General features: G+C 37.5%; 1 protein-coding gene across 4 annotated transcripts in view; it reads left to right on the top strand.

Annotated features, from left to right (window-relative positions):
* ZNF385C (zinc finger protein 385C) overlaps window positions 1–10,290 on the top strand; it is a 198,128-nt gene extending 187,838 nt beyond the window's left edge. For 2 of the 4 annotated variants that reach the window (XM_034415954.3, XM_034415956.3), the window contains 5 exons: window positions 1,820–1,994; window positions 2,214–2,549; window positions 4,821–5,008; window positions 7,303–7,416; window positions 8,893–10,290. In XM_034415954.3, coding sequence (XP_034271845.2) covers window positions 1,820–1,994; window positions 2,214–2,549; window positions 4,821–5,008; window positions 7,303–7,416; window positions 8,893–9,114 — 1,035 coding nt within the window. In that variant the 3' untranslated portion in view covers window positions 9,115–10,290. The remainder of the gene's footprint in view (window positions 1–1,819; window positions 1,995–2,213; window positions 2,550–4,820; window positions 5,009–7,302; window positions 7,417–8,892) is intronic. The other 2 variants (XM_087892209.1, XM_034415953.3) reach the window with 2 other exon arrangements.
* Window positions 10,291–13,377: the final 3,087 nt, after the last annotated feature.

Here is a 13,377-nt window from a genome sequence, read left to right as displayed (position 1 = left end):
CCAGTTGGTGCAGTTCGGCAGTGTGCCCAGGGTCTCCTTTTTTTTTTTATAAAAGCTGTGACCCAAAAAATTCCTAGGCAAATTTTTTTTTTATTCCATGCTTTCTAAAACACTATCTAAATTCACTCATCCAATGTAACATAGTTCTGTATAGTAATAATTCTGGCAGAATTATTTATTTACGTAGATTTACTAGAACCAACCAACAGAGTAATGTTCCTTGACTAATGCAAATCTTAATGTCGTATATTTTCCTGTACTTTCTAAAAAATTATTCAAGATAATTTGATCACTCTTCTACCCATAGAAATTAATATGCAAGCTAAAAGGCACCCAACAAAGGGCCTGTGAAACAGAAGCATCTAAGGCTTACCAGGCTTATTTTGCACTGGTTACAGGTAAACTAATCAAGGAAATACCTAGATGCCAGGAGAACAAAAATATCAAGCTGTGCTTCTTTGTCCCAATAAAAGCCTGTCCATAATCTGAGTTACTAAGTGACCTTCAGCACTACTCCATTTGAACCGCGTGTGCCCTCTAGCAAAGCATTACGTCCTCTGTTTTCATTTTTAACATGTACACACGCAGGCACATATACCCACACCCCTTCGCTGTCAGGCTCCTGTTTCATCTGATGACTTTCGCTCCCTCCTTGCCTCATGCTGTGCATCCATATAATTCAATTCCTGGCATTGTTCATTGCCTGGCGAAATGGAGATAAGACACGTTGCCCCTGATTAAATGCAGCCCATTTCTTGTTTCAAAAAGCGCTTTTGGGCAAAAAAAAAAAAAAAAAAGGAAAGGAAAATTAAAATATGCAGCTTCAGAAAAAAAATATGCAGTAGGCAGTTTTGCAGCACAAAAATAAAATAATATAACTAAATATATTCACTTGAAGTAGAGGGAAAGAGAAGGACATAAATGACAACTATTGTCCTTTCCTGGAATGCAGAGCTAAAATGAAGTCTATATTTCCAGGCAGCCATGCCAGTTCTGTATATATGTGTGAGTTTACATTTTGTGCTTTCCTATATCCAGGTCCTTTAGCTTTTCAGAGAAAAGGATGAATAACTGAAGTATGTGTTAATGTCCTCTGCCTGTTCACTGCTGATAAAATATTTTTTTAAAAAAATACAAAAAACTACAATGCATTCCCCCCCCACCCGCTGCTGCCCAAAAGCCTGTGTACTTAGCAGTCAAAGACAGTTTTCCTGATTCTCACCACAATGAATGGCTCTCTGGCAAATTCATGTGAATTTAAGTCCAATCTGAATTGAAATGAGGGTGTTACATTAGTTTGCATAATAGCTGAAGAAAGAAATAGAAGTGCTCAATGCCCAAAAAGGAGAGGTATGAAAAATTCCCTCGTGCTCTGCTTTTCATGTGTTTTTTTGTTTTGGTGGGAGATGTTTAGTTAATGCATGAAATCACATTTTTATCGTCACATTCTTAAAAGATCCACTTCACTTGTACGCTCGCTGTCTATCACTTGGCCTGCCTATCTCTATAGCTTTTTCCAAAGGCTCAGATGGGAGGAAGATGTACACAGAAAGATTATTTCTGTGCTGTTCCTCAATACTGGGGTGGGGAGAAAGGAAATGGAGAAAACTGGGGGAAAATAGCAAGGTAGTTGGAAAAAAAATGTCATCTGCTGCTGCAGCAGGAAGATAACCAGTCTTCAAAGTGCTCTCTACCAACTAGAAAAATGGGCTTTGCAAATCATTTTGCATTATAGTCTCTCTTTGATCTTCCATAATATGGAATGGCCTTAATACTCTTCTCCATCACTCAACGCTCCCCTCCCGTTTATCTCTCTCAGAATCAAGCTGAGGCACATTACAGAGGCCACAAGCATGCCCGGAGACTCAAAGCCATTGAAGCAGTGAAAAATAAGCACAAGACAGCTGACAATAGCAGCAGCAGCCAAGAAAAAATGGCTAACTTTGAAGCTGCACTAGATATCAGCAGAGACACCACCACCAACAGCAGCAGAGGTAAGGGGCAAGCTGATCTAGGAAGAGGCATTCTTCTAGATAGATTTTAGTTTGGGGAAATTTTCATATTTTCCTGTAATTGACCTCTTCTATTGAGTAGCAGAAGAATAATCTTAGCTGAGATGCCACTATAATGGAAGGAAATGCTAGTTACCTTAAAGGCTAGTTAATCTTAAAACCACTATTCAGAGGAAAATAAATGTCTTCCTTTTTTATTAGCACAACCCAGTAGCTTGCTAGGATTGAGCCAACCAATGGGAGAACATTGCAACCTCCTGCTGATGTCCCCGACAGAGGAATCACCAGCCAAGATGACTGGCGTCCTGTCCCTGGTGTCCCCATCAGTTTCAGAGCCCTTGGAAGTTGCTTCAGATAGTGCAAGTGTGAGACCAGCAGCAGCAGCTGGTATGGAGGTGCCAACAACTGAATCTGGAGGAACCGCCGGCTCAGCAGCAGAGGTGGAGAAAGAGGGAAAGAAAATCAAGCAGCACTTGTACTGTCCCACTTGCAAAGTAACAGTTAACTCTGCCTCTCAGTTGGAGGCTCATAATTCTGGTAAGGAGCCTTCACGTGGGTTTTCTCCAGCTACTCCGTAAAAGGCCAAGCTAGACGTATAATATATCTACCACTGCTGTAAAAGATATGACATCTGGAGCCTATTGCATGTAGCTCATGATAATTCACTTTCAGAGGCATCTGCAGGATGCAAGGCTTTTGGCAAAATGATGAAATCAGAGTCACAATGCAAACGTCACACCTTTTGTACATGCATGCAATCATCATGATACATATACAAAAGGGGGAGAATTTGCATCACCATGGTGCAGCACTGTTTTCATTATTTGCCTTCTTGCCCACTCCAATATCTCTATTCATTTCACCTCCCAAAAGCATTTGTCTAGGTAGAGATACTGGATCAAGGTAGTTCCATTGTAGCAGTAAGAGGGATAAGTTACTCCTCTTCCTCGACAGAAAATGTTGAATTCTACCAAAAATACACCATCTTGCCTCATTGATATTGATAGACTTTAATAACTGAAGCTGACAAAACCATAAAGAAAACTTCCCCAATCTGGCATCCTTCAGATCTTCTGGGATTGGGAACTCCCAGAATTCTCTATACGTGTGGAGGCTGCCACCTAGAGAAGGTAACTTATTAATCTATTTTTATTCCCAATGAACAGATTTTGCTTCAGTTAACGAAATTTTGTGCTAAAAGCATACATTTCTGACTTTGGGGATTCTTAACCAATACCTAACAATTACTAAATATTTGTTTTGTTCATTAGTGGATGTTTTATTTTAGCATTCTTTCAGCAGACATGATGATAGGCTATCCATAGAATTGAAGAGATACAGTAGTATGAAAATCATGAGAGGCAGGTATGTTGAAACCAGGAGTCATTTACAGATACTGCCTGCCAGATTTTACAATAACTGTGTACTTTGTCATTTGAGTAAAATGAAATGTATTCAAAAGCTTGAGAGTTTTACAAACTCTTTGCTTTCTGAATCCAAAAATAATTGGACAAATAGGTTTGTTTTCTACTAACATATTTATCGTCTGCTGATTGCATAATTCTTGAAAAGAACTGGGATTCCAAGTTCTACCTGTATTTTTTTTGTTCTGTTCTCAAAGAAAGAACAACTGCATTTTTCTATCCTTACATGATGCATTCATTGTAAGATCTCTTTGCAGCAAGCCAATTAAGAAGCCAAGAAGGTGTAATATTTCCTTTATTTTACATATATGTATGTGTATGTATGTATGTGTGTGTGTGTATATACATATACATATACATGTACATGTACATGTACATATACATATACATATACATATACATATACATATACATACATACATACATTTGTTTTCTGAGGTTTTCGCAGGTGTTTGTATGTAGGTCTTTGGTTATTCGGGTTTTCTCCCGCGTAGAATTGGAAGTGTATATATATGCAACCAATTTTGACTTTCTATTTTGCTTAGTAAAAATTTTATTTTTCCCCACCTTCATCATCTTTCAATTATTTCATTGTTTCTATTCTTATCTTCCCTGATCTGATGATTGCTTAACATGCTTGACACTGTAGTTCAATACACTTGGAGTACATTAAGCTAAAGTAGATTAGACTAACCCTCATGAAGAATTTTAATGAACTTGAAAGCCTACTTGCTGTTATAAAACTCTTGGATTTTATTCGGTACTGTTGTTTTCAAATTGTAGAATTTTCTGTCTGTAAAATAATGAACTGCTTTATTTTGACTCTTCATTTTTAAGGCTGTCATTTTGTTATGTCTTACGTTTTCAGGCAAAACAAGGAATTACAATGATGAGGATAGTTAAAAATAAAGAAAAATCAATTCATTTGGGATTTGACCTTGCCTTACTTGCTATCCAATAGTAGCAAAAATAATAATAATAATACAAATACATGGTACAATTGTCAGAAAGGCAAGATAAGATCATAAAACCTTTAAAAAATATAGATTATCATAACAGAATACATAAACTTATACCACTGTTTCTAGCCTGGTTGCCTTCACCACTATTGGCCCCCAAATGGTATATCAGATATAACAATATATTAAGATGCATAAAAAGTGCATTTAACAAGGAAAGAAGAATTTATAACATGTAATGCAGATGTTATGTCAGAGACCTGCCCTAGGATTTCCATAGCCAACTTTATTCTGGCATCATGGAATTGTGCCATCCTATTGATAACTGGCCGTGTCTGCTTCTTAGATCACTTCCTGCTTATCAAGATGCAAGAAGCAAGTTTCCTTCTTTTGTTCCCAATTCATCTTCTCTTCCCCACTCCCAGGAGCAAAGCACAAATTGATGCTGGAAGGGCAGACTGTTTTGCCAAGGCGAAGCCGAGGGAAGGTTCTCTCTCGAGTAGGACACAAGTCCAAACGGATTGGCAGCAAGGGCAGCCTCAACATTCAGAACAAGGCCTTCCAATGCCAGGTGTGTGAGATCTTTGTCAACTCTGAGACACAACTCAAACAGGTAAGCAGATCAACCTAAACAGCTCTTCTGATTGTCTGGAGGTCTGTAATGAGGGTCACGCTGAATTTTGGATATTTTTGAAGGAAGCATTTTAAGATGGAAAGAAAAGAGGGAATAGAGAATTAATCTTAACACCCTACTTCCACCCCCACATTTCAGCTTAGGCCTTTTATTAAGTATCCATTAAGATATTTAATGAAGTTAAGAGATGAAGTTACATTGCAGAAATTTTACTATTCTGTAGTGCAGGCTAAAGTGAAGGTTGCACTAAGACACCTGAAGCATCATCTCAACAGTTCTTGTAAAATAAGCAAAATCACATCTTAAAGGGCAATCATGCAGGGTGGGGGTGGGGGGAAGGAACACGGAAGGCCAGCTGCTCATGTCTTTCCCTGCCTTAAATTTCTCTGCTCCAAATGTTGTCCTAGAGCTAGACCTAGGCAGTTTTCCACTCTTAGTACATTTGAAGTTTATACAATATTTGCCTTCCAGGAAATCCTACACAAATGGCTTTTCCAATGACAAGAGAATGATCAAAGTTAATGTATTAAGTGCTTCTTTATAAAGTATCTAATTGATTAATTAATTGCAAATACTTTGTGCAACTTGAGTAAAAGTAACAAGAAGGCTAAAAAGCAGCAGCATACCAAGAACAAAAACAACAATACCGAGAACCCTTTATTCCACTGACCCCCGTTTAATGGACATCAGATGTAATTGGGCAAGATTTCTGTCTGAACAACTTCCTGAAATAAGAGACAAATCTTTTCAATCCAAAGCAGTCCACACTAAATGTTACATTTACATTACATTTACATTAATTTCATGCCATCATGTTGATTTACCTTATTTGCATAATGATCTGAATATACTAATAGTGGAAATTACATCATTTGCATTTATTTACGTCATTTGTGTAATAACATCATTACCCAAATAATGTCATTCACGTCAAAGTGTGTCGTTTGCATAATGACATAATGACACAAATCACCATAAATGATGTAATTTGCAATTTAATCACCATTGAGGAATAATAGACACCCCTCCCCCAGTGGGGAGCTTTTACTATATTAGTAGCATCTCTAGTAACTATGAATTCATACACATATACAGAGTAAATAGCAATTTAACTCTTCAGACACTTTTTAAAAAGTAGCAGCACAAGAACAGAATTTCAAAATAACCAGCAAGAAGAGAAAGCATAATGTTAGAGGGAAGCATTTGCACCTTTGTAGAACAGGAGAATATTTGAAGAGGAAACATTTGATTGAGTAAGGAAACATCATAGAAAAGGGTTGGGGACCATTCAAAAGGCTGAGTACCGTTGAGAAGTTTGTCTTTTAGAGATAAATACAGCACAAATGCTGATAACAAAGGCAGGAGAACCTCTCTGGCAATGCTCAACATTTGGGCAGGCTAAGCTCATATAAGAATATTTCAAATATCCCAGTTAGTTTTCATTTCAGCCACTCAGATTAGGAAAGAATGCACTCTAGAAATTGATATCTGGGGTGCCATCTTGAAGTTTTTTGCCATAAGCAAGAAAATGTAGCAATAAATCACGTTCTGCTAGTCTCTTATTTTGTGCTTTCCTTCTTTAAAGTCTTATCTTAGTAGTAATAAACAATATAAGAAATACAGATATCATTAAAATTCAAACAATTAACTAATTTGGGTTACTTTTATTCAGTTTTGGTCTCTGCACAATTATTTTAAAATTCCAATATTTGTTTCCAGCAGGATATAGGCAAATAATGTCTAGATAAACAGAAAAGAAAGGAAGTACAAAATAGTTGGATATTAGAATGTAAGTGATTCACTTTAAATTTAAATAGAGCATTTTGAATATGCTCTATTCAATATACGAGTAAATATATGAATGAATTTATATATTTATATATAAATATTATAATTAATAAAGATAATTATCCTGCTCTGCATTTATCTTATTAAGGAAAAGATTGAAAGACAGATACATACACATTTCTCACCACAAAGACAGAGTGGTATCTATCAGGAGACAAAAGTGTCAGAGCAAATGGTCAAAAATACTAGAGACTTGAGGTCAAAGTGATATCAAAAAGCTTGTCATATTAATCCTGTTGGTCCAGACTGAAGCAGAACAAATACTTCAGCATAATTGAAGACACGTCTTCCAGTTCCTTCATCAAATAGAAAACACAGAATAGTCTAAAGAACTGTCATTAGAAAGTTTACTACGGGTGACAAAAGGATATCAAGGTGCTTTTATACATTGATAATGGTGGGAGCTTTTGTTTTTTCATCTACAGCATATGAGCAGTAGACGTCACAAAGACAGGCTTGCAGGGAAGCCACCAAAGCCCAAATACAGCCCGTACAGCAAACTGCAGAAGAATACTGCCCTGGCAGTGAGTATTCTCAAGGTATTTGTCACAGAAGGTGCCAGGTAACTCTGTGGTGTATGGAAAATGTGGAGGACAATAAGGAATTTCCCCTGGTGTCTTAATTATTCTTCAAAATCCAGTCACTCACTCAGTGGAGAATTGTGTCTGAACATTAAACTGTCTCATCCTACCACAAAATTGCAGATAGTGCTGCTCTCAGCAACCTTTGGAAACTAGAGTGAGAGACAACTGCTTGCATGAGAGGAAACAAGACGAGCAGTGGGACAGATCAGATCAAGAGGTTACAATTCCCAGTATTCCCTTTTCTCTTTATGCATCTTCTTGTAGTGCATAATTAATTTAGCGGAAGTAATTGTAGCAGGACTGTTACGGCAACCGTGACACCAGATAGCTGTTTAAAAAGTACTGGGCAAATACATGGATAGATCTACCACTATTTATGTATATATGAAAAATCCTCCAGGAGCTGTTGAGCACCAACAAGAGGTAGATTCGCCTTATAGTACCCTCCTTTTTTAAAAAAGGAGGGGCTTTATATCAGTGGTGAAATTCAAATTTTTTTTACTACCGGTTCTGTAGGCATGGCTTGGTGGGCGTGGTGTGGCTTGGTGGGCGTGGTAGGGGAAGGATACTGCAAAATCTCCATTCCCACCCCACTCCAGGGGAAGGATACTGCAAAATCCCCATTCCCTCCCCACTCCAGGGGGAAGGATATTGCAAAATCTCCATTCCCACCCCACTCTGGGGCCAGCCAGAGGTGGTATTTGCCGGTTCTCTGAACTACTCATAATTTCTGCTACCAGTTCTCCAGAACCTGTCAGAACCTGCTGGATTTCACCCCTGCTTTATATTCTTAACAGGAAAAACCATTTTAAAGGATAAGAAAAGCTACAGCTGGGGAGGGGGGGGAAGGAAGCTGTTCGCTTATCTAGTTATACCATAGCCTAAGTCTCCTGCACATATATATGCATACATAAATACACACAAACACACTACACTTGGGCCTCTTCACTGCGGGCAATAGATGGATATTTGAACTGATTCAATAGGGCAACTTGCTATATTCTTTTAAACTTCATCCTACTCCAAAAGTAAAAGAAACTTTGTCACAATAAAGTCATACAGTATTGTTGTCAGCCAGGAATAGAGAATATATGGTCCTCCAGATGATGTGAAAATATAATTCACAGCATCCCTCACCATTCATTGTATTGTTGAAATTTACCGAGCAACACTTGGAAGGTTTCATACTGGCCATTCTTATTTATAGTATTTGCATTTATAGTATTCTCAAAGTACTATTAATTCACCTACTTCAGAGCTGAATCAGGCTGTCAAATAAATTTTGATCCTGAAGCCCCTGGTTTAAATTATTTACTGCAATATTAAAGCAAATCTTCTCTATGTTCCCCTTGTCTTTTGATGCTGCTTTGCTCATGTACCATGTGTATCTCTTTGTGCTTCTTCCCTGTCCCTCATTCTCACTCTTCACAGTCCAAAGTGGCTCTGCAGAAGCATCTTACGAAGACCTTGGCTGCCCGGTTCCTGCCAAGTCCCCTGGCACCCGCCACTGTGTGTACTTTGCCCAGCCCATTAACTCTCCGACCAGCTGCTGCTACCCTCTTCCAAGCACCCATCTTTGGACCAGCGCTTTTTCGATCTCCCCCAGGCTCTGTGCGAGCAGCTACAGGGCCCATTGTTTTTGCCCCTTACTAGAGAAACCCCAAAGGCTGTTTGGGTGGGGAATTGTAGACCATAGCTGTACAAAGAAAATTGGGGAGGGTGGGTAATTTTACAGGGCTGTATTCTGAACGAAGGAAAAGCAGAATCTTGGAACTGTTTGAAGTGGAACTTCTTTCGTTTGTTTGTTTGTTTGAGATTTCCACTTGTGTCATTAACTCAGTTATACTTGGAAATAACTTTCCTATTGCCTGATTCTCCCACAATGCACCAATCTTTCTAACTAGTAGTATACCTAGAAGCACAATCTCACGTATCCAGATAGTTATGTGCTAAAGTCAAAAGTATGCATTCAAAATATCTGTGAACTTAAAAGTATCTGTCACTTTAAAACTGAATTCTATTAATTAGGAATTTGTGTAATTGGGACTCCAAAGAGGCTTCTTTTCCAAAATGCACGTTTATGAAAATCAGATTTGCAGTTCCTAATTCAATTTACATTCCCCTTCCCACAAATACAGATTTAAGGAAAATACTAATGATTGATAAATACTTATTGTTCTCCTTGTAAGTTACTAAGACATCCCTATGTCTCATAAAGGAACTGAAATAGGTTTTTGAATTGAAGGAGAGAAAGGAGAAGAGAATATCTATTTAAGTGTTAAGTACAAGAGAGAGAGAGAAAAGAAAAGTGCTATTATGTAAGTAGAAAACTGTACGTTGACGGGTTTTTTTGTTTATGTATGGAATAAGAATGGGATTTAAACAAAGAACGGTATAGAGATAGAATTATTTCAGATCTTAAGTCAGCCTTTCCCAGTTGGGTGTCCTTTCAGCTGTATTGACAAGACCCAGAATTTTGAGCCAACCTGAGAATTCTTGTAGTTTCAACATAACGAAAATTATGGTGGGGAAGATTGTCTGGATTGATGGTCATCTTTAGAGATATTATGGTGTGTATTGCCTAAGGTGAAGGAGTGATAAGAATATGGGACCCTGTAGAAAATGCACAGTAGGGTTCATACATAACGTGTGTCCTTGAATATTTGAAACTACTTCTTTCCCAATTTCTGTTATCATATTCATGATAGTCTAAAGGAACAAACCACTGCTGGGATCTACTTAAACTTACTGAATGAAGAAGAAAGACTGGAGCCAGGATTTCCATGGTGATGTTTGAGGACACCTGGATTTCATATTTTAGAAGCAAAATCCAAAACATATAAAAGTTACTCTATTAGAAATATGTTACTAAGCACTAGTTCCAATATAATGCTTTTGAATTTACTGAATTTATTACAAGTATGCATATTGCAATTTTGTGCAAATGAGCTAATATTGCTTACTCTCAGATAATATTGTATTCTGCAATTTTCTGGTTGGCTGAAAAAAAAAAGTACCTAGTTCATAAATATCTAGGGCTATAGTAGTGGGTCAGAGATTGCTGCCCTATTTCCCATTGCAATGCATAGAATGTTGCTGCTCACAAACCAAATTCCACAAGACTGAAAGTTGGAAAAGATGTATACACAATAGCCATTCACTTCAGCAAATGAAGCAAGCCATGGACAATCTTCCAATATTATTAGTTATTGGATATAGGAGTTTATTTTTTCACTTGCCTAAGTTATGGGTATCAGTCAAATACAAAGCATGAACTAAAATCTATTGGCTGAAGCTTTCTTCAGTTTTGCTTGTAGCTGTAATCTTAAAATTATTAAGATTATTACAGAGAATAATCTTAAAAGAAATAAGGGAATTTTTTCCAGGGCAGTTCTTTAGATTTGGCTCATTTTAGTGTGTGTGGGGGGGGATGCTTATAGTAATGGGCTGAATTTGTCATTACAGTGCTCACTTGTGCAGATTAATCTTGATATTTGAAAAGAGAGAGGTTATTTGGAGAGATTTGGCAGAACACTTTTGCTACTCCAGGAAAGAAAAGCAGGGAATTTTATCTTATGTGAGAGACCTCAACTAAGAGTTTTGAACTGTATAACAACAGGTGACGATTTACCAAATGCAGGAGGATATTTAACTACTTGTTTAGTGGCTGGTTGGTTGTGTCATCCTGGAATGAATGTTTCCTGTTACTTGGCGGAACATTTCAAAATATCACTTTACTGTTTGTTGATATGTGGCCACAGAAGCAACAGAATAAATACAGGAAAAGGAGAGCAGATTAAAAAAAAAAAAAATTAGACAACCGCATATGAAAGAGTAGGTGGCTCAAGACCTTTTGAGCAAACAGTATGAGCAAACTTTGTTGAGGAGTAACTGGCAGATCCAGTAGGATATCAGATTCAAGGTCATGAGGTTCCAACAATTCCTACCCACTTCCTGTTGCCATACTTTATCACTTCTGCCATTCATTTAGACTGGCAGTAGTTCTCCAAAATCTTTCCTCATTCCTGCAGTTCCAGATAATTGTATAAGCAAGTCTTCTCTAAATGGTGCTTTCCAGATGTATTGAGCCAAACTATATGCTGGATGAAAATAGAGTTTTAAGTGCTGACATATCTGGGGAGCATCTTGTTGGGAAGACATGTTTAAGCTAATTGCACCAAATGTTTCATACTCCAGATTGCTTTTCAGGATTCTCCTTTTCCTTTGGAACTCTCAGTTCCTTAAAACCAGCCTTAACTCAAAATCTGGAACTATTGGACACTACAGGCAAGCCATAGAAAAAGACCATGATTGTCATGCCATTCTTATAAACTTCCCAGAGGTATATAGTCTGACCATTATTGAGGTTCCTCAGTGCCAGTTCTATTATATCATGCAACTAATCACTTTAGCAAGACATCATGTGAAGCTAAGTTTTTTTCCCCCCTTTGATCCAGTATTTCAGTAAATACAAATCTTATAAACCTGTCAACTGAACCAACCATCCTAAATACAAAGCTAACCAGTGGTCAGTATTATTGGAAAAAGCTGAAATAAAACAAGCAATTATTGATGGCCACAACTAAGTGATGAAACATTCCAATCTATGCAAAATACTAATGGAATTATTGTTATTTGGTTTCCAGGCCTGTGTTATGGTTGTTTTGTGTCCAAAAGACAAGGATGAGATCTGTGGCCAAAATCTATACATAAAAAACAAAGGCATTGCTGTCACAGTGATCTTGCTGATATGAAATATTCCTTTTCATTGTAGAACAGCAACATTCCTTCTATTTATTAGATATGGAAATGTGCCAGTTGGTTTAGCCTGCTGAAACATAAGTATTGCCATGAGGAGCAGTGTACTACTAGCTGCCTAAAAAGTGGTTGATTTTGAGTGCCAGGATAACAGAGTTGAAGAGATCTGTCCGAGAACAAGAAGATAGTCTGTCAGTCCATTTGCAATGCAGCCTAGTTACCTTAATGTGACAATAGACACAAAAATATTTATTGTTTTCGATTTAACATTTATAGTTACCGGAGGTCCACTTGAAGCCATCCATCCTGTGTTTAAGACAAATACTTTTCCAAGTGTGAGTCGGGAACAATAACTACTTGTAGGAGTAAAAATGGTTGATGTTATCTGAATAGCACCCATGATCTCACCAAAGCATACAACTTGCAAGTCAGCTTTGCAAGTATGTCTATAAGAATGAGGAGAGCAAAGGGTGAAACAAATATGTGATATTTCAGGGGGAGAAATTCTGATGGATTCATAGGGAAAAGTGCAAGATGGTCTAATGTCCAAACATTCAGCTTAATATAATGTATATCTTTTCTTGCAAAATTGGATTCATTCTTTAAAAGTGATTGCTTTCGTCATCTGTAGAATAATGTCATAAAACTATTTATGCTTTTTGGTGATTTTGTGTTGAACAGTAACTGGTTCCTAAGGCAGTTACCTTCTGGAGGAAAACATGCAAACCCACTCAGAATTCAACTAACACCCACATAAAATTGCTGTATATTCACCAAACCTCTGCTTCCAGCTGCTCTTAAAGCTACTTCCTAAATACTGTACTTTCCAATCTGAAACACTCAGTTTGTAGCTGAAAGAAATTTTGCTAGATTGCACTAATTTGTTTAGCTTGCTCATTTCAGTATAGGTTTTGCAAATATGGTGGCAGTTTCATTTCGGGGGACATGGTTATGTTACTTTATAATTTCAGCAGTTTTCTGCAAGTAGGCTGGTGATAAAAAAAAATAACTCTTGGCAAATAATATTTGACAAGAGGCAAAAAGGGGCAGAAATGGGAGTAGGAAGAGCTATAGAGAACACAAGGTTTACCAGATGTCATCATCTAATCATCATCCACTTAACATTTCTCTCCCTTGGCTTTTCTCCTCAAGCATGAA

Source organism: Pantherophis guttatus, chromosome 4 (assembly GCF_059756535.1).
Source record: "Pantherophis guttatus breed Tessera chromosome 4, ASM5975653v1, whole genome shotgun sequence".
NCBI lineage: Eukaryota > Metazoa > Chordata > Lepidosauria > Squamata > Colubridae > Pantherophis > Pantherophis guttatus.
Note: the sequence above shows the minus strand (reverse complement) of the source record. Positions and strands in the feature narration are given on the sequence as shown.